General features: G+C 39.4%; 3 protein-coding genes across 6 annotated transcripts in view; 2 read left to right on the top strand and 1 right to left on the bottom strand.

Annotated features, from left to right (window-relative positions):
- The window catches only part of ITK (IL2 inducible T cell kinase), a 78,912-nt gene extending 58,394 nt beyond the window's left edge, over nt 1-20,518 (bottom strand). Inside the window, exon 1 of the mRNA XM_082379086.1 lies at nt 8,649-20,518. Within this exon, the coding sequence (XP_082235212.1) occupies nt 8,649-8,786 (138 nt within the window). The 5' untranslated portion in view covers nt 8,787-20,518. The remainder of the gene's footprint in view (nt 1-8,648) is intronic.
- The window catches only part of MED7 (mediator complex subunit 7), a 116,679-nt gene that overhangs the window by 71,883 nt on the left and 24,273 nt on the right, over nt 1-20,523 (top strand). The gene's annotated exons all lie outside the window — the stretch shown is intronic.
- Nucleotides 1-20,523, top strand: part of GARIN3 (golgi associated RAB2 interactor family member 3) — a 101,266-nt gene that overhangs the window by 73,791 nt on the left and 6,952 nt on the right. The gene's annotated exons all lie outside the window — the stretch shown is intronic.

Raw genomic sequence — 20,523 nt, 5'->3', positions numbered from 1 at the left:
TCAGCATTTTCACTACACCTGAAAACAACCTGAATATCAAACAATAAATGATAGGTAAGTTCGTCAATGTGTTCAGTACAGAAAATAGATAAGTACATCTCTGACATGAACCACTCGATTATTTAAAAAATCATGTATTTGAGAAAATGATTACTTTGGAGTCCATGAATGGAAATGTATCAACAAAAGAATAATGGAAAAAGAATAAATGGAAGAATATAAAATTGTCATGCATTATGATTATAAAATTTATGTCTGCGTGAGAGTAAAGATCATTCTCACAGAGGCAGTAAATTGATGTTTTTAGACAAGAGGGTTTTGGAGACCAATTGGGTGTAATTGTTTCATTAATTTTTTTAACAATATGGAAGTGTGAAGGTTTGCTGCTCTGTCTCTGGAGATTAATTGTGGATTTAACTGGATTCTAACTTGTTTTCAGTCTTTGCTGTTAAAGGCCACCCGAGCTCAGTGTGAGTCTGAGGTCCTCAGTGTTGGTACACCAGGTGCTTTTCCACCAAAACGTGGAGTAGGATGAGTCTAGACCAAGTATCCCTGGAAGAGGGATGCTGTAAGATATAAGAAAGGGGCTCTTGAACTCTGTGTGTTCAATTGTCTGTCCCTAACACAGGCCAAGGCTTTTTCTACCTTGAGGCTTCGTATTGGCAGTTCCTTTTGCCTGGAATGCTCTCCTCCATTTCTTAACTTGACTGGCTCTTTCTCATCCTTCAAGATTTACCCTGGATGGAAATTTCTTCTCTGACCACTCTTCCCACTCAGCCCCAGCAACTGCTTAGTTTTTCCATAGAACCTACCGCAGTCTGTATCTGCTCTATATATTTATATACTTGCTTGTTGTCTGTTTCCCCCACTAGTATGTAAGCATGAGGTCAGACAGCTTGTCTCTATTACTTACCACTGTATTCCTAGTCTCTAACATGGCACCCTGCACATAGTAGGTGCTCAGGAAATTTTGCTGAACAAATGAGTAAATCTATATATATCAGAATAGAACAGTTCCTTGATAATAATAATATTAGTAATAATAATAATAATAGTAATCAAGGTTAATAATAATAATAATATTATTATTAATAATAATAATAATAGTAATAAAGCTTTGGCACAAATATATGTCATTTTAGAGAGAAAAGTCCTGTATTTGAATTTTTTATAATATGCAGATATAATTCTGTGACTTTTGAATATCAAAAAAAGGAAAATATAATGAGAAGTCTACTTATAAATAACTCTAGGTTGGTGGGAATTATATGGCAACATAAGAGTTTGGATCAGGTTCTTATTCCATTAAAATACTGACAACTTTCACTGAATTTCAAGGAACTGAATTTTCTGTGCATGGGAAACCATGTCAGAGCTTCCATTCCCTCCTCTGGATCACTTTAAGTGAGGCTCCTGGGTCTTGTGAAGGCAAACCCAGACGAACCTCTCAATGAAAGTTAGGTCCTGGAAGATATACTATTTTCTGTAGGCCTAAAAACTCATTGATGAGTGGAAGAATTTACTACTAGTTAGTTAAGGAAATGGGGGGATGAGGACTACTATTTGGGCTTTGAAAATGTGAGAAGAGCTTTAAACTCATTTTCCATAGGGTCCGTTTCTGAGTTTGAGATAAAGATATCATATATTACATGAACCTCATGGTTTAAGAAACTGAGCTCTTGTGCTTTCCAGTGAAACCTTTCTTCCAGACTGAGTCAGGAACTAAGCCCTCACATTTATGGTCTTACCCTGTGGCCTATTTTTACTGCAGAAACTGATTAATGGATGTACCAGACCCTGAGCAGTAGGAATTGAATCTAATTTTAACTTGGGAGTATTTGCCTCTAAAACAAGAATTCTCTATCCAATGGCTATCTCCATAAAACATCAACATCACATCAGACAAGCAAAAATCAATTCACAAAGAAATGCCATTAATGCAGACATCAAAACCACACATTCTTGGCTTTGAGTGGCCTGAACTGCAAAGTACTTTGCTTTGGATTCTTACTTTTCTTTGCCTGGTTAGGCAAGGCCCACATTTTTAGCTCCCAGATATCTTCTGAATTCAATTTGAGTTATGTGACCTTCATTCATTCCCTGGATATTTACTGACCACCTACTACGTGCCCAGCACTGTACTAGAGGTTACAGGGATGAGCAAGGCAGTCAGTCGCTCATGGAAGTGACCTTCCAGTGGATGTAGAGACAGAAAATGAACAAGGAAGCACATCAATAAACCCAATAAATAAGTGCAGATACTGATTACTGAAGTGTCTATGGACTTTAAAAGAAAAGAAAAAGAAACAGGATTCTGGGAAAATACTTGAAGAGATGGGAAACAATAAAGAACCAACCCTACAAAAATCTGGGTTGTTCCAGACAGTGGAACAGCTAATACAAAGACCCTGCCCTTGCAGGATCTAAAAGTGAGCGCCCCCTTAAGTGTATCTCACCCTTGTCCTGCTCCTGTACAGAGGCCCTAGCGGGGGGCATGGCTTGGAGTGTTCAAGGTTCAGAAAGAAGTCAGATATGATGGATGAAGGGATCGGAATAAATGAAACTGAAAGGCAGGTAGGGACCCTGGATGAAGGGTCTTGTAGGCCATAGTTGAAGATTAACTTAAATACTCTAAACAGTCACGGAGGCCTTTAAAGTAGGGCATAATATCTGATTTCTCATTTTAAAAGTCTATTCTAGGGCTTCCCTGGTGGCGCAGTGGTTGAGAATCTGCCTGCTAATGCAGGGGGCACAGGTTCAAGCCCTGGTCTGGGAAGATCCCACATGCTGCAGAGCGACTAGGCCCGTGAGCCACAGTTGCTGAGCCTGTGCGTCTGGAGCCTGTGCTCCGCAACAAGAGAGGCCGCGATAGTGAGAGGCCCGCGCACCGCGATGAAGAGTGGCCCCCACTTGCCACAACTAGAGAAAACCCTCGCACAGAAACGAAGACCCAACACAGCCATAAATAAAATTAAAAAAAAGTCTATTCTAGGTGTTGCATGGATAGTAGATTGTAGGAAGCCTTGAGTGTCAGTGGGAGCTGAGCTGGAAGGCAACTCGGTCATGCAGGAATGAAGTGGAGAGAGATCACGAGTGGTGAAAGTCTCAAGCAAAAATGCTCGGGTAGCTCTGAGAATATTATCTACCAAGGGTTTAGCTGTAAAAGGGAAGGAAGGAAGGGTAAGACAGGGTGGAGGGTAAAAGAGAACAGAGTTGCTTGGTTCTTTTAAAAAGAGTTGGGAGGGGGGACTGGCCTACCTGCTGGTTTCTATGTGTGTCTCTGACCCAAATCTTAAGACTCCAAACTCCTAAATTCTCACGGCTAGGCCATGATCTGCTGCCTCCAGGGAGTCCTAATTACTTACTCCTGCACCCAGGAATCTCCTGTTTGAAGTCCTTTATCACTTGCTTTGTTCTTAACTCTTTTGGTGTTGAGCCTTGTTCTGTTAGCGGTCCCCTTGTGTAACTCTAACCTCTCCAACTGTATCTATACATTCCTCCTTCCCTTCTTTTCTTTCTTTCGCAAATAATGAGTGAATAATATGTACCAGGCACTGTGGTAGACCCTGATGATGGCATCTTTAGCAAATTGGGCACCAGCCCTTGTAAAGCGTACAGTCTAATGGAGGGGAATGACATCAGTACAATAATCACATTAATAACTAGGTAATTACAAATTTGGCATGCACGTTGAAGAAGGGTATGTGCCACTGTGTCAGAGCGTAACAAGAGGAGATGACCTAGGCTAGGGAAATGAAGGAAAACTTCCCCAAGCAAGTGACCTTCAAAATGGGGGGTCTTAAAGTTGAAGAAAATCTTATGTGTTTGGAGCTCAGTGAGATGGGAGGAAAAGGAGCATGAACTGAAATGGAGGAGACCATGGGATAGATTTTGGCGTCCACTCTCAGGGTAAAGGGAGGACCACTGAAGGGACATGCCAGCTTCTGATGAGGGTCATCAGGACATGATCACAGTCACCATGTGAAAAGCTCACACTGGCTACTGTGTGGGGAATGGAGTGGTGGGGGGCCAGTGGAGTGGGTGCAGGGAGACCATTAGGAAGTGGTAGCAATCCCCAGTGAGAGATGCTGGCAGCTTCCACGAGGAAAGTGACTCTAGGAAATGGAGAGAAATGGACAGATGCTAGAGGAACTTTCAGTGCCAAAATTTGGACACATGGTGGAGGCTCCCAGAAGTGAATGAAGACAAAGATTTGTCCTGGAGTATATGTGGAAATGATAGAACTCATAACAGCTTTCATTGCAGAAGACCTATGTGGCATGGTTGCTGATTTTCAGGACTGCCCTTTACATGGAGGGCTCTAGAGCCAGAAGGCATTACATACTTTGTAATAACCCAGTGGAATCACCAATTGCCTATGAGCAGCAACTGTTAATAGTAATAAGAACTGTTCAACAGGGAGGCTGTGTTGGCTCTGGAGACATAAGGGAGTTATTTAAATTCTCTTTGCCTCAGTTACATGCTCTGTAAATTGGGGTAATGATAGTTCCTAACTTAGAGGGTAGGTGTAAGGATTAGATGAAATAATTCATTTAGCACAGTGACTGATACATTGTAAGTACTTAGTAAATATTAGTTACTATAATTATTAGAATAATGGTGACATTCATTTCATTAAAAAAAAATCAAGAAGGAATGTTTGATCATTTTAAAACATGTAAGTAGCTTTATAGAGGGTCACACAGGCTTCAGCAACCTTTGCAAAGCCACACAGCTCTTAAGTGGTAGAGCTGCTCTTTGACCCAAATCTATCTGACACCAGAAGCTGTGTTTTTGACCACTATGCAATAATGTTGCCAAAAGCAAGGAAAGGGGACCCTCTCCCCACCTGCCATCTTTAATTTAGGAAGGATGCATATTATAAGAGATGTTTCTGCTGCTAGATCAGACTTTGGCTAAAGGGAAGTGTCCATGAGGAGTGGTGGCCCTATCCAGACAATGACTAGAATGGTGATCTCGACTGTTTTTCCTGTCCTTTGTAAGTGGTAATGGCTCCCATGCTATGGTGACCATGGAAAACTTGTTTCCTAAGGTGCAAAGAGTCATTAAAATAGGGAAATCTTTCCATTTCTCCTGAGGGCCTTTCAGAAGATTAAGATGGTCCTATTAGTACCAAGCTTATAGCATACTTTTCTCATGAAATACTCAGCATTGAGTAGTGTTGGAGTCCTTACTTTACAAATAGGAAACAGAGGCTTAAAGAGGTTAAATGTCTTGCCTGAGATCCCACATCTAGAAAGTGATAGAAACAGCATTTGAATCCAGCTGTAGCAGACTATTCTGGCCTCACCATTCGTGACACTTGTCTCCCATCTGTACTGCCCCTCCCATCTCATGCTTACTCAAAGTGCCTGAGGCCCCCGCCCCCCCATTTCTCTCTTTTACCCCTAAAAAGGATCTGATATCAGTCCTGTACAACTAAGCACGTTGTTCAGTAGGTGACTACCTCTCCAGAGTTTATCTTTATTTAAGTCTGCCCCTGCCAGTGGTGGGCTGGAGCCTGCTTATGTTGGCCCACATAAGAGCTGATTGATAAATTTTCAGGAGTTCTGTGAGCCAGTAGACTTTACATTGGTAGTTTGACATTGGTCATGATGGGAGTATTTACTCTACAGAAATTGGCAAACACCACAAACAAAGGCTCTCCCATATTCTCTACTGCCATTACCACTACAATGATTGTTAGACATTTACCAGCATACCACTGGGCCCTCATCTTTCCTTGTCCTCTGTTAAAGAATGTCTGGCAACAGGGATCACTTTGCTGAGAAACTGGCAGGCACAGGGGAGTGTCTGAAATCCCGCCTGGTGGCCAGTCACCACCTGACGACTCCATGCTTCTTTCTGGCCCACTGCTCCAGCATGACAAAGGAGCTTCCCGGCCCCACGGAAAACACTTGCACATCTCAGTACCTTGAACAGGCATCTGACATCAGATCTAAATCCATGTTAAAATAAAAGGCTCAGTCAGTATGTATTATAATGACAATAATGGGTATGGAAATTTGAAATTAGAAAAAAACAGACTTATTTTGCAGAACTACAGTATTTGTTCCTGAATATGTAAAGGATTATTTTTATATGATGTCATAAATCCACAGAATTTTAGAGCTGCAATGAATATAATTTTACAGATGAGAAAAGAGAAAAAGAAGCTGAGACCCTGAGAGGGGAAATGTTGGCCCAACATCACGCATCTCATGATGCATGTATGTCTCTACCCACACCGTTATACTTAGTCACAGAATAGAGGGAATCCAGGACCCTGATGTTAGCCAGACTTTGAAGAATCTTTGAATGTTTCCCTTCATTTGAAAATGATTATGTTATGCCATCCTGCCAGCTCCTTCACAGATATAATGATGATACAAATAATAGCTAATTTTTACTAGGTGCTTACTAGGTGACAGGACTTATGTTAAGTGCTTTATATATTAAGTTGAACTACGTATATGAAATTGCCAATATTTGATTTTTTTTGATCTACCAAATGGTAATTTCTAATAGGTCTATCTAAATATATTCCCTCTAAATATTCACCATTTTTCCATGAAGTGAATACTATTATCACACCCCTTTTACAGATGGCAAGACTGAGGCTTTAATTAAAAAATAAATTTAAAAAAGCTTTCTTCCCACAAGTGTTATTCTTATTTATAGGCAATGAACCATGTACTCTTGTGTGCAAATCGATGGCCCTAAGCAATGGAATGTACATAGAGCATAAACAATAATACCTGACATATCTTGCCTTTCTCAGTGACCTTGGAAATTTTTCTAATCAATAAATTTCTGTAATATTTAAAGAAATGCTTTTTTAAATGTTATTTATGAATATAAAGCATAGACGTTAGAAAATAAGAAATTTGATGTTTGTACATTATATATCTGCTGTATCCCGCATGGAAATGTTAGAAACTGTAGCTCAGGGCTCCCCAGAATGAATTAATTGTCCTAGAATTTTCATAATGCTTGAATGAAGAAGCTGAGTTATTTTACAACATTGTCTACATGCAGATTATAACCAACAAAATTCTGAATCAAGACCATTTGGTTGTATGACTATCTGCAAATAATATTGTACAGAATTCACAACCAAACAGTTCAAAAAAGCAGTTACGCTCAGAAATGATCAGTACTAAGTACATGAGATTATGCTATGTCAAGTGTTGAGTCAGGAAAAAAAAAAATTAGTGAAAACTGTAAAATGGGCTTTGAAAAAAATATTTAAACATAAATGACTACTCTTCAAATATGAAACCAGAACTTCTAATGTCCCATTCACAATAGAAAAAAAATTGACTGATGCCACGTGATTAATCAGCTCTAAATGATGAAATCTCCAAGTTGAAAACTTGGCTATTGGCCCTCCATTAATTTAGTCAACAAATATTTATTAAATATCTACCACAGGGGCCTTGTGCATAAGTAATTCCATATTATTCCCAATTGATTGGCTGATTATTATCAGTAAGCATCTGCTTAAGATGAGCATGTCTTTTCACCTCTGAAAGAGAGGCAGTATTATTTCACCTGCAACTTAGAAGTCTAGGAATCCATAGGCTCCATACCCGGCCTGGCCTCTTTCAAGTCTCCATCTCATTGAACACTTCAAAGCCTGGATCTCAAAAGACCCCAAATTCATGCCTACACCTACTAAGTCAGATCCCAGCCAAGAATCAGCATGCCTTTGTCTCTAAGTGACCATCAAGCACCAGTGTTATTTTCCCTACCTCCTTGATGATGGAAAAATAATATAATGATATAGTAAGGAGGCAAACATGCTTTGAAAAATTGCTGAGAAGGGCTATACAAGTGCTACTTCATAGAAACAAAGGAAAGAAGAAAGGAATGTTGTAGGTGGTATTTCCAGTCCTTTCATTTTATAAAGAAAGAACCTGATACAGAAGGTAGAGACATTTGCCCAGGCTAACTTACCTAGAGAGAAGTGGAGTTTGGTCTCCTGACCCCTCTTCCAGTGCCTTTTGTACGAAACTACATTGTTATGATTATTCGTGTTGCACTTATTATTATTGATGTTATGGAATATAAGACTATCTTTAGATATATAAATACTGACTTAGCTAAGCAGCTGTAATCTTCTAGATAAGAACTGCTGTTCTATACCGCATAACATTTTGTGCGTGATAGTCTCCTGGGAAGTTCTCCAAGGGATGAAGAGGTTTACCACTGGGCTTTGCAAATTCTAGACAATTAAATGCCCAAGGACCATTATTCCCCATGTCAGGTGAGTGATGGCCATTGAGACAATTAAAACTGAATCCATAAAAATGTTGACACGGGACCCATCACTTAACCATTCCATTTCACATAAAATATTATAATTTAAAAGTCAAACTTAACCTTGCAGGGGAAAGATAAGCTAATGAATAATAAACTTACTCTTTTACAGTTTTTAGAACTGAAATCACCTAATACAGTTAACCCATCTCTTGACTTTTCTCCATGCTCTCTTCCAATTACTCTTACTGTACTTTTTAGGTTGTTATAACAAGTACATCTGTGTTTTCTGTGTTCTTATTTTAGTCTATGTATATGTTCATGAGTCAGCTCAGTCTAACTATAAAATACTCTTTTAGAAAGGACAAAACAAAGTGCTCACATACCCCATGACGGTCCTCAAAGTATGCCAGGCTGGTTTTGGTTAAAACAAAGAATCGAACTTTAAAGTTCGAAGGAGAAGTTCTTCTCTTTTGTTGGGATTTCTTGATAAGCTGTTCTTCCAGGAGGATGAAGTTGTTCATGATCCAGTCCTTGAAAAGTGATGCACCTTGGGCATCACCCCTCAGCACAACCAGAGGAAACAGCTTCAGGGCAAGGAATGAGCTGGAGAGGCAGTTGATCTTCAGAGAGTTGTTCAAAGGCAACTTGCCTCCAATGTTATCTCTCTACCAACATTCAGTCAACATTGCAGAGCTTCTCTTCTGAGGTCAAAGCCCATAACCACATCCTTTCAAAATTCAGAAAACTATGAAGCATAAGTAAAAATTATACATACCCTTTGCTGTACGGTTTAGAAATGATATTTGACGAACCTCAGACTCAAAATGATATGACGGATTAGAGTTGAATCTTCATAGTTCCTGCTTTAGCCCATGTAACAGTTAAGGCATGCAGCACAAGGGGTAGGAACGTGGACTTTGGGGTTGATGGACAATAGCTTGTGTGTTAGTTTTCTATTGGCTGCTGTAACAAATTATCACAAGTTTAGTGCCTCACGAATTTATTATCTTACAGTTCTGTAGTTCAGAAATGCAAAATGGGTCTCACTGGGCTAAAATCAAGATGTCAACAGGGTTGTGATCCTTTCTGGAGGACCTCTAGTGTAGAATCTGTTTCCTTGCCCTTTCCAGCTTCTAGGACCACCCGCATGCCTTGACTCTCAGCCCTCTTCCTCCATCTTCAAAGCCTACAACAGCAGGTCAAATTCTCTCATCTCATACAACTGTAACCTCTTCTTCTGCCTGCCTCTTCCATATTTAAGATTCCTTAAGATTACACTGGGCTTGCCTGGATAATCTAAAATAATCTCCCTATTTTAAGATCTGTTTATTAGCAACCTTAATTCCATATTCTACCTTAATTCCCCTTTGTCATGTAAGCTAACACATGCACAGGTTCTAGGGATTAGAACAAGGACATCTTTACCTACCACAGGTTGGCTTCTGGCTCCACCAGCTAACTAACTGTGAGACTATAGGCAAATTACTCAAGAGCTCTGAGCCTCAGCTTTTTTGCCTGTGAAGGGGAATAATGGTGCCCCTACATGTGGGGCTAGTCTCCGGCTTCCTTGCCAGTCTCATCTCATACCTCTCTGCTCACACATTTTCACTTTAGCCCTCATGTGTGCTTCTCATGCTGCTTTGAACATCTGCTCCCTTTCTGAAAACATCTTCTCTCCCCTGCTTTGCCTGCTTTAACTCTAAATTATACTGCTAGTCTCAGCCATGTCACTTCCTCAGGGAAGCCTTCCTGGCTTTACTAAGTCAAATCCGCCAATTATATATGTAGAGGGCACCTTATGACATACCCCTTATGACAGTTGTCATTGTACTTTTTGGACGGTGATTTTTGGATTAATGTTTGTCTCTCCCACTAGTCTGTAAGCTCCCTAATGGTAAGGAGGACTATGTGTGGTTTTGCTCACCATTACATACTCAGCAACCATCACGGTGCCTGGCATATTAAAAGGCTGTTTAGAAAAATGTGTTGAATAAGTAATCACCAAACTGGGTTGGGCAATTATAAGAGACAATGGGCATAAAACACTTAAGAGAAATATATTAAAGTGTATTATTTTGTTAAATTTAAGTAAAAGCCCATAGTAGTTTGTCTGTGCTACAGAGAAATGATTGCTTTTCCATCGCAAAACGTAGTGGAAGAGCAGAAAATAAGTAAATCCTTCAGAATGGCATAATACACAAAGTATACATGAGCTCTGAGGACAGACAAAATTACGTTGGAATCCCAGCTCTGTCACTTACTAAGCTGTTTCTTTGAGTGAGCTACTTACCCTCGCTGATCCTTGGTCACTGTGCGGGTCCTTTTGAAGACAATCCCATAAGCTCTGTGAGTGGTGGATGCTAGTCATGTATCTGGCCTTAGAATTAAGGTATAAAGTATCATGAGTCCTACTTCTAGCATGAAGTAAATAACCAAGAAATCTCAGTGTAAGGAGAGATGGCATATGCCAGACAGGGATAAATAATGAAACAGAACAATCATTATTGCTGTATAGGAGTGCAATGATCTAGAATTTATTTTTTTTCATGTGAATTACCAGACTACAGCTTAATTTTGTCTCATATATTGGATGCCCCAGCATAATCAAGACACTCAAGATTGTTGGGGAGGGAATACTTTAAATGATTTCCCCACCTCCATTCTGAGATTGTAAGATATATGTGTGGAAATACATGCCCAAAAGAGGTAGTATTTCTTTTCTCTCGTGAATATGGACTTGAGACAGGGATTGCTATTTTCTCCAAGTATCTATTCTCCCCTTCTTCCCAGGTAACTGACTCCCTGAAGGTTATCTGGGCATCTGGCCAGCCAGAATAAAGATTACATTTTTCAGTCATGTTAACTGTATTCTAGCTAATTGAACAGGGCAGAAGTTATGAGCACAACTTCAAGGAAATGTCCTTAATGGCAATCATCATACCCTTTTCATTCTCTTTTTCCTCCTTCCTGCTAACTAGAATGTGAATGTGAAGGTTGGAGCTAGAGCAGCTATCTTATACCTTGAAGTAGAAATTGCATGTGGAGGTCAATGGAGCATAAAATAGAAAGATTCTGGGGTCCTGATGACCTTGGATCCTCCTTGCAGCCTGGGAGCACTTTTTCTTTAATGTAAAAAGAAATAAAATTTTATTTTCTAAGCCCCTGTTATTTTGAGGTTCTGTCACAAACAGTAAACCTAATTTTAACTAATACAGTGCATTTTCAAACTAGACTGTAAAGTCCTTTGAGAAGGGTAGATTTATACCTGGTTTGTTCAGGTTGAAAGATTTACAGACTTCACAAAGTATTCTCATGTGGGAAAGCAAAATGTCATCAGTAGCTGTTGTAATAGGAGCCTTTCCTTGGCCAAGTCTCCATGGAGTGTAATTATAAGTAATTTTATTCTCTCTCTCTCACAGCACCTTCAAACCCACTCGCCGGGATTGGTTTTTGTCCTCACCTAAACATAACCTTAAGAGACCCAATATTTTCCCCATCACTCTTAGGAAAACGTGTAAAAATAATCCCTTTGTTTTGTTTTAAAGTCCTATTGGGAATTCCCTGGTGGCACAGTCGTTAAGAATCCGCCTGCCAATGCAGGGGACACAGATTCGATCCCTGGTCCAGGAAGATCCCACATGCCGCGGAGCAACTAAGCCCGCGAGCCACAGCTACTGAGCCTGCGTGCCACAGCTATTGAAGCCCGTGCACCCTAGAGCCCACACGCCGCAACTACTGAGCCCACACGCCGCAACTACTGAAGCCCATGTGCTCTAGGGCCCGCATGCCACAACTACTGAGCCCGCGCACCTAGAGCCTGTGCTCCGCAACAAGAGAAGCCACCGCAATGAGAAGCCTGCGCACCACAACGAAAATTAGCCCCCACTCACTGCAACTAGAGAAAGCCCATGCGCAGCAATGAAGACCCAGTGCAGCCAAAAATAATCAATAAAACATTGAAAAATAATTCTAAAAAAAACCAAAGAAAACCAAAAAAAACCCTATTGATCACTTTTGGAGGATGCTGAAAAACCAATTTATTATTCTGTAAACTGCAAAACAAAGGGAAAGAATAAAATATATCTCCTATTTTTCCTGAAGAGCCATATCTCAGTTTAGTAATCAAATATTTAATGAAGGAGAGTCCTTCTTTATAGAAGAATTCCAATGAATAAATTAAGGAGTGATAGAATATCACCATTTTGCAATCCTAATAATGCATAATGGATCTAGACAATGCTCATCAATGGCTGCTAAAATCATTATGTGAAGAGCCAATAGGAAAATCTATAATTTATTTATTAGACTGATAACATTGTAACACATTGATCAATCTTAACAGCAGGAAAAGAGAGACAATCAGACATTCTGTATTTCCTGAAGTGATGCAATAGGAAGTACACAGAAGCCTTGCCAAAAGAAAAAAAAGAAAAAAATCAAACAATCTCATCCAACCTCTAGATCTAAATTCAAGTTTGCAGGAAATACAAGAGATAAAGGAACATGACAAATGACAGCATGGAGATGCATGGAGATAAGTTCAGAATACAGTGGACCCTCTGTATCTGCGGGTTCTGCATCTGTGGATTCAACCAACTGTGGGTCAAAAAAAAAAAATTCCAGAAGGTTCCAAAAAGCAAAACTTGAATTTACTGTGCACCAGAAACTATTTACATAGCATTTACAGTATATTTACGACTATTTATATAGCTTTTATATTGTATTAGGTATTATAAGAAATCTAGAGATGATTTAAAGTTTACAGGAGGATATGTGTAGGTTATATACAAATACTATGCCATTTTCTATTCTATTTCCAAGATTTTGGATCATCTTTACTATCATTATTCTGAATTCTTTTTCAGGTAGACTGCCTATTTCCTCTTCATTTGTTTGGTCTGGTGGGTTTTTACCTTGCTCCTTCATCTGCTGTGTGTTTTTCTGTCTTCTCATTTTGCTTAACTTACTGTATTTGGGGTCTCCTTTTCGCAGGCTGCAGGTTCGTAGTTCCCCTTGTTTTTGGTGTCTGTCCCCAGTGGCTAAGGTTGGTTCAGTGGGTTGTGTAGGCTTCCTGGTGGAGGGGACTAGTGTCTGTGTTCTGGTGGATGAGGCTGGATCTTGTCTTTCTGGTGGGCACATCCATGTCTGGTGGTGTGTTTTGGGGTGTCTGTGGCCTTATTATGATTTTATATGCCATTTTCTATAAGGGACTAGAGCATTTTGTATTTGGGGGGTCCTGGAACCAATCCACCATGGACACCTCGGGTCTGTACCCAAATCGCTAAAGACAACTACCCCATGTCTGTAACAAGTAAGTCAGAGGGAGAACCCATAAGATTAAAAGAGACTTTAAGAGCCATATCAAGCATGTGCTGATTTTGTTTGGATTTAAATTCAAACAAATCAATTATATAAAGACATTATGAGACAGTTGGGAAATCAGAACACTGCGTATTTGATGACTAAATTATTTTTAATTTTTAAGGCATGGTAATGGCACTGTTGTTATTGTAAAAGAGTCTTTATTGTGCACAGAAACATACAGAAATAATTATTGATAAAATAACAAAATATATGAGATTTGCTTTGTTATAATACAGTGGAGGGGGAGAAATAGGTAGGGCAAGAGATGACAGATGTTTGACTGAGTTGACAATTGAAGCTGGGTGATGGATGGGTTGGTGGTTCTTTACTCTCCTTACATTGCTATATGTTTGAAATTTTTCATAGTAAAAGTTAAGAAAAAGGCCTGTCCAATTCAGTCTAATAACAAAAACTCCAGACACATATTCAATTTAATGCTTTTCCTCAACCTAAGCAGAGGTCTGGTACAGGCTTTGAAGCATGTTGCCTTTTCTACTAGATCCTAACTCCTCCTCATTCCCCATACACTAGCCTTGCTTCTGACCCACTCCTTCAGGCTCAGGCTTGGGGCAAGAAGGGAAACAGGCACTGAATTCAATGAGGTCACAGTTGTAATCTTGGGTTGATGCCCTCTGAATGTGGTGGATACACAATTGTTGCTTTTTCTTTCATGGGAAAGTTTTGTCATGTGTGTTGTTGCCATTATTTTCAGAGGGCTCTGACAGCAGGTCTCTTGATATTGGAGATGCCAGTCTGACTCCCAGTGAGCCCAACCTTCAGCTCTTGGGCTTCTGCTGGTCCTCCTCCAGGGTGCCTCCCCTGCAACTCTGTTGGAATCCCTTTGCCCATCTTTGTTATCTTCTTGGGTAAATGTCCCTTGAAAATGAGCTGCATGCCACTTATTCCCTCCCATGGCTCTAGAGAAGACTCAGGTATCCATTGATGGATGTACGTACCATTTGCCCCAAGTGCAACCTCTTCTCCCTCTGACACCAAACAAGGAGCTCTTCCACAAGATTTAACCTTTGCCTTTCTCCAAATGGGATTTATGAGGACAACAGTCCTCATAAACCCTATGAGACTTAGGTCAAGCTAGTCCTTTAAAGTTCCTGTCACTTGGCTTCTGGTGGATGCAAACACCTGCCCCCTTTCCCCCTGAGTGGTTTGTGAGAGGAAATGCACAGTGCACCAAAAACTCTCTCTTGGTTTTTCAAGCTTTTGTTTTCTAAAAGCTGGAGGTGGGCAAAGACTATTACTGGCAGAACTTGTTTTGCTTCCTATTGTGTCAAGCACGGATGACAAGGTATTCTACTTTAGGATAGAAAGTCACTTGATTCCTTTAATTGTATTATTTTAGGTCTTTGAGGCCTCAACTGAAACTGAGTTGGAAAAGTTTGTTTAACATCCTCTAACAAAGAAAAAACCAATTCAGCCTGGCACTACTGGATCCAGCTACTTAATCAATGACATCAGAAATTTTGATTTTCATTTCTTAGTTTTGTGTCAGCTTCACGCTTAGGAAGGCTTTCCTCTGTGGCAGCAAAAGGCTGACATTTTGCCAGTGGAACTGGATTCTTTTTCCTAATAGTTCCAGCAAAAGTCTCAGAACTGTGAATCATTGCCCTGGCTTGGGTGAGCTGCTAATAGGTAGCTCAGTCATTACAGCCAAGGCGATAGAATATTCTGTTGTCTATTTCTAGGTCTGCACCCTTTCCTGGATTTGGGGATGGGATACAGTTGGCCCTATCCAGCCACGTGGCCTGAGAGTAGAGAGAGGTTTTCCTCTAAAGGAACACCAAGAGTGTTGCCACTAGAGAAAGTGGAATGGATGTCAGCTCATCAATAAATCATCTCACCTTTACTCTGCCCTGAAGCCCATCTTCATTGTTCTAGCATTTGAGGCCCTGCAAGTCCAATCCTCTTCTCTGGTCCAGGGAATAGCCATTTAGATAAGTGAAGATGCTTCTTACATAACTCCAGAGCACTCCTGTGTCCAGGACGAAGAGATCCTTCAACTGCACCCTTAGGATATGGCTTCCAAGGCTTTCATTATCCTTGTGGTTCTCATCCAAGCTTGATCAGGTTTATATGGATCTGTTTAAGAGTGATACCCAGAATATTTTGGTAATTATATAGCTTCTATCTTCTGAAAAAATTTAAAAATAAACCTTATTCCTTCTAGAACTATTAATCCTAGAGAAAAAAAAAATGAGCACATAGAGGGATTTGTACTAAATGTTCATTGCAGTGTTTGTAATGGAAACAACTTATATGTGCATCAGTGAGAAACTGATTAATCTATGCTGCATCCATTCAGTGGAATACTGAGATAATGAAAATGAGTGAAGAATTTCTATAATGTATCACTCTAAAAAAGTACAAGATCTATTGTTAAGATAGAAAAGGTGCAGACAAATATGTATGGCATAATCCCATTTTTACATCAAAGTATTTTGTGTTTGTATTAATATGTATGTATATGTGCAGGGCAATGTCAGAAAGTTTCTATATCAAACTTCCAGCAAGGAACTGGAAAGGTAGAGAGATGTTTTGCTTTTTAATTTATGTAATTAAAGAAGACCATATTGTGGGGGAATTTTTTACTTTCCAATTTAAAATAAAAGTATGTCCTTTGTCAGAAATAATTGGTTTGATTAGTAGAAGATAGTGATAACTGAGGTGGCCAGTTAGACCTTGGAGCTTAGACCTAATTTTTGAAATATATATATATATATATATATATATATATACATATATATATATACACACACATACATACATATATATGTATTTCTGGTTACAGAAGTGAAATATATTCTTGATGGAAAGAGCCAACCATCAAATAGACAAAAATAATAATCACTTTTAGTCTCACCCCTCAGAGATAATCAATGTTAACATTTATTTTACTTTCTTCCAATATTTTTTCAGAGTTAAATTTAATATTTATTCTTTGCAATATAATTGCAATAATCATCTTATCCCAGCTCCTGGATCATTTACCATCTCCCATCTCTACAGTTTCTAATCTTTATTTTTATCTTAAATGTTAACTATTTTATTATTTTATGTGTATTTAATTGTAAGCTTCTTCAATATAACATCAAAGAAATAAATATTTAGACCGAGATGGGATGTCTCATGGCTTATAAACGTAGCAAAATTGGAAGCCAAGAGAGGGAAATTGTCATAAGACCATGAAAAAGAGCGCAGAATTTTGGCTCTGAGTGGGGCTAAACATGTCTGAGGACAGAAACAAGAAGAGAGCAGAAAGCAAGTAGGTGGGGAAGAGAGGTGACACTTGTTGGACCATAATGTTGAGAAATAAAATTCTTTAGATCTCCTGTCTGGCTTCTTTCATCTATACCAGCTCATCTTCTTTTGAAACCTAAGGCAGAGGCAAACTGATTTGCATAATGGCCCTTAGGGAAAGAGTCTAGGTGACTGTGGTCTTTTTCTGACAACCAGAAGGTAAGGCAGAAATCAGGTTGGCTTCCTGAAGTCCTAGGTGCCCAAGGCTCACTATAGCTCATCCCACGCCACCTCGGTTTAACAGTGTTGACGTATAAGGACTGTGGATTGTATTTTAGGCCAGGGGATTTACCCAGCAGATATATGCTGTGTACAGTATGGAAATCTCCCCACCCTCACATCCTGCCTAGCTCACTAGGCCCTCTCGGGTGGCATGCTCTTTGAAAAGGCTATATATAGCTGTCTGCTTGCCTTGCTTTACAAAGTGATAGGTGGGGAACAAAAGTTATTGACTTGAAACCTCTTCCCATGATAAACAGGTGGACTTCAGCCATCTATAATCTTGCATGTCTACCTATACTCAGTACATCATACACAGTATTTTGTGTTTTCACGCTTCACATCTCTTTAATCTTAGGCCAATTAAAAATGTACAGGAAACTCTCCTTAGAATTGTGGTTCTGGCAGTTTCTCTTCTCACAAAACATTGTTGGTTTTAAATATTGAGATAAGTGTTATCAGGTCCATTCATTCAACTCATTCACTATTACTCTATCATGTACTTAATTGTCCTCCTGTATTGTTCTCTGTCTCTTCAGTGTGTTCTCCTGAATTGTAAATTTTCCGAAATTAGGGTGGTGGTTTATACAGGCTTCACTATAGTCCTTGTTAAGAAGAATTACCAAAAACTTGTAAATAGAAAAAATTACAAGGCAGGTAACATGTACTTTCTTTTTTTTTTTTTTTTATAAATTTATTTATTTATTTTTGGCTGTGTTGAGTCTTCGTTGCTGTGCGTGGGCTTTCTCTAGTTGCGGCGAGCTGGGGCTACTCTTCGTAGCAGTGCACGGGCTTCTCATTGCGGTGGCTTCTCTTGCTACGGAGCATAGGGTCTAGGCACGTGGGCTTCAGTAGTTGTGGCACGCAGGCTCAGTAGTTACAGCTCGCAGGCCCTAGAGCACAGGCTCAGTAGTTGTGGCGCACGGGCTTAGCTGCTCTGTGGCATGTGGGATCTTCCCGGACCAGGGCTCAAACCTGTGTCCCCTGCATTGGCAGGTAGATTCTTAACCATCGTGCCACCAGGGAAGTCCAACATGTACTTTCAATGTCATATTAAAGCATTATTTAAATACCTGCCCAAGGATTATGTGATTATCTAAGAGAAGGAAGTAAGACAATGGAATTGGATTAATAAATCAAGACTGAAGTATTACTGTCTATTATTTTTAATAGCTTTATTGAGATACATTTTACATATCAAAACATTCATCCATTGGAAGTGTACAGTTCAGTGCTTTTTCATATATTCACAGTTGTGAAACTATCACAATGTAACTTTGGAACATTTTCAGCACCCCAAGAAGACTATCTGTTATTGATTAAAGTCTCAGACTCTGTGAAGTTCTCTAATAACTTATAGATTTTCATTCAGAAGAGATGCAAATGATTTCTGTTTAGTAAAAAAGATAGCCCCAAAGCTTATGATTTTATTGCCCTGTAGACATTTAACCAGTTTTGTATCTAACCTGGCAGTGTTAGTCCAATATTCTTTCTCCAATGCCAATGCCTATACCTCTAATTCTCCTTTGAACCAGCTTTACCATCATGCTGATTCCCTCATTGATGAGTTAATGAAATCTCTGACATGTTTTCATTGTATATTTGTGTGAGAGTCATGTTTTAAAGTTTTTGGAACTTATATTTGACAACCTGAATGCTCTTAGCTCAACGGTGGGCACATAGCTGGCAATCAATAAATATGTCTTGACTTATTGATCTCCATTTTTTTGATAGGGGATGCGTCAGACTTTTAAACTTTGGAAAGAGAGAATAAATTTTCAGAAGGTCTTTAAGAAAAGTCAGAAAATGAATTTTGAACGATATTTTGTATTTGGGTTCTCAAATTCTAAAATTTAAAGTATTATTTACTTTTGTGCAAGTAGTATATGCAATAGAATAAAATCTGAAATGTATAAAAGAGAATGCCCTGGGAAGCTAAGTCTCCATCCCACCATTTCCTTCGGCCAGTAAGTTTGCTCCTGGTACTGGTTTCCTGTGCATCTTTTCACTTACACACACAAACACACACACACACACAAACACACATTTTAAAATTTTTTATTAAAAAATATATGGCATGCCATATATGCTCTTTGCAACTTGCTTTTTTTACTTACTGATATTTATTGAAAATTGTTCAACATCAGTATACATAAAACATGTCTGGTGGCTGATCACTTTTCACTACTTCCACTGCTTCCACACACATCTTCATCTCTTGCAGGAGCTACCCCAGTCTCTGTTTCCGTCCCTATTACACCTCTGTGATCTCTTTGCAACATGGTGGCCAGAATGATTCTCCATATATGTAGGTCAGATCATCTCCCATTTAGAGCAGAGCTAAACACCTCACAATGTCCTACAAGGTCCTTCACACATGATATGCTTCCCTACCGTCACCACAGTTGCTTCTTGACCTCATCTCCAACCTCTCTCCCTCACTCCACTCTTGTCACTGTGGCCCCCTTGGTGTTCCTCTAACATACCAGGCACACTCTCACCTCAGGATCTTGGCCCTTGCTATTCCCTCTGACAAGAGGCTACTCGCCAGACATCCGCATGGCTTCCTCCCTGACCTCCTTGACGTTTTTGCTTAAAAGTCGCTTCTCACTGAGCCTTCCTTGACCACCACCTACAGCTCCTTCTCCCATGCACACACTCCCATCCCATTTGCCTACCTTATCTTTCTCCACAGCATTGGACACACCATATATTTTACTCATTTATTATCTACATATAAGCTCCATGAAAGTGAAGATATTTATTTTGTCCACAGCTGCATTCCTAGCACCTAGAACAGAGCCTGGCACAAAGTAGGTACCTAATAATATTAATTAAAAGAAATGATGAATTTATGCTGCATAGTACTTATATATTTGTGTTCTACTTGTGTGACCCAGTGTAGTATAGTTTAACCATTGCCATATTTGGGGACTTATATATGCTTTTGGTACCTTTTGACCTTGATAAAGTTGCTTAACTTCCCTGAGCCTTGATTTTCTCCCCTATAAAATAGGAATAATGGTTGTACCTACGTTTTATAGCGCTGTTTGGGAATTACATTTTTAAAAGAATGTGAAGTGTTTAGCACTATGCCTGACTTATAGTAAGTTCTTTATAATATAATTATGATTTCTCTCATTAATCATTCATCAGAAATGGACTTACGAGAAGAAGAGATGATTGAGAATATAAGAACTTCTTGTTTTAAAACCCAATAGTGTTAACTTTTAGTGATTATCTCCTTACAATAGAATATAAGCCACTTTGTTCTTTTTTTGGAGAAATCATTTAACATCTTCAGAAAAAAAATTTTAGCTCTTCAGAAGTAGGGACCTTTATCTCTGCATTTTCTGTTTTCTA

The sequence above is a fragment of the Balaenoptera borealis genome (assembly GCF_965194805.1).
Source record: "Balaenoptera borealis genome assembly, chromosome: 2".
Taxonomy (NCBI): domain Eukaryota; kingdom Metazoa; phylum Chordata; class Mammalia; order Artiodactyla; family Balaenopteridae; genus Balaenoptera; species Balaenoptera borealis.
This window is presented reverse-complemented; position numbering and strand designations above follow the sequence as displayed.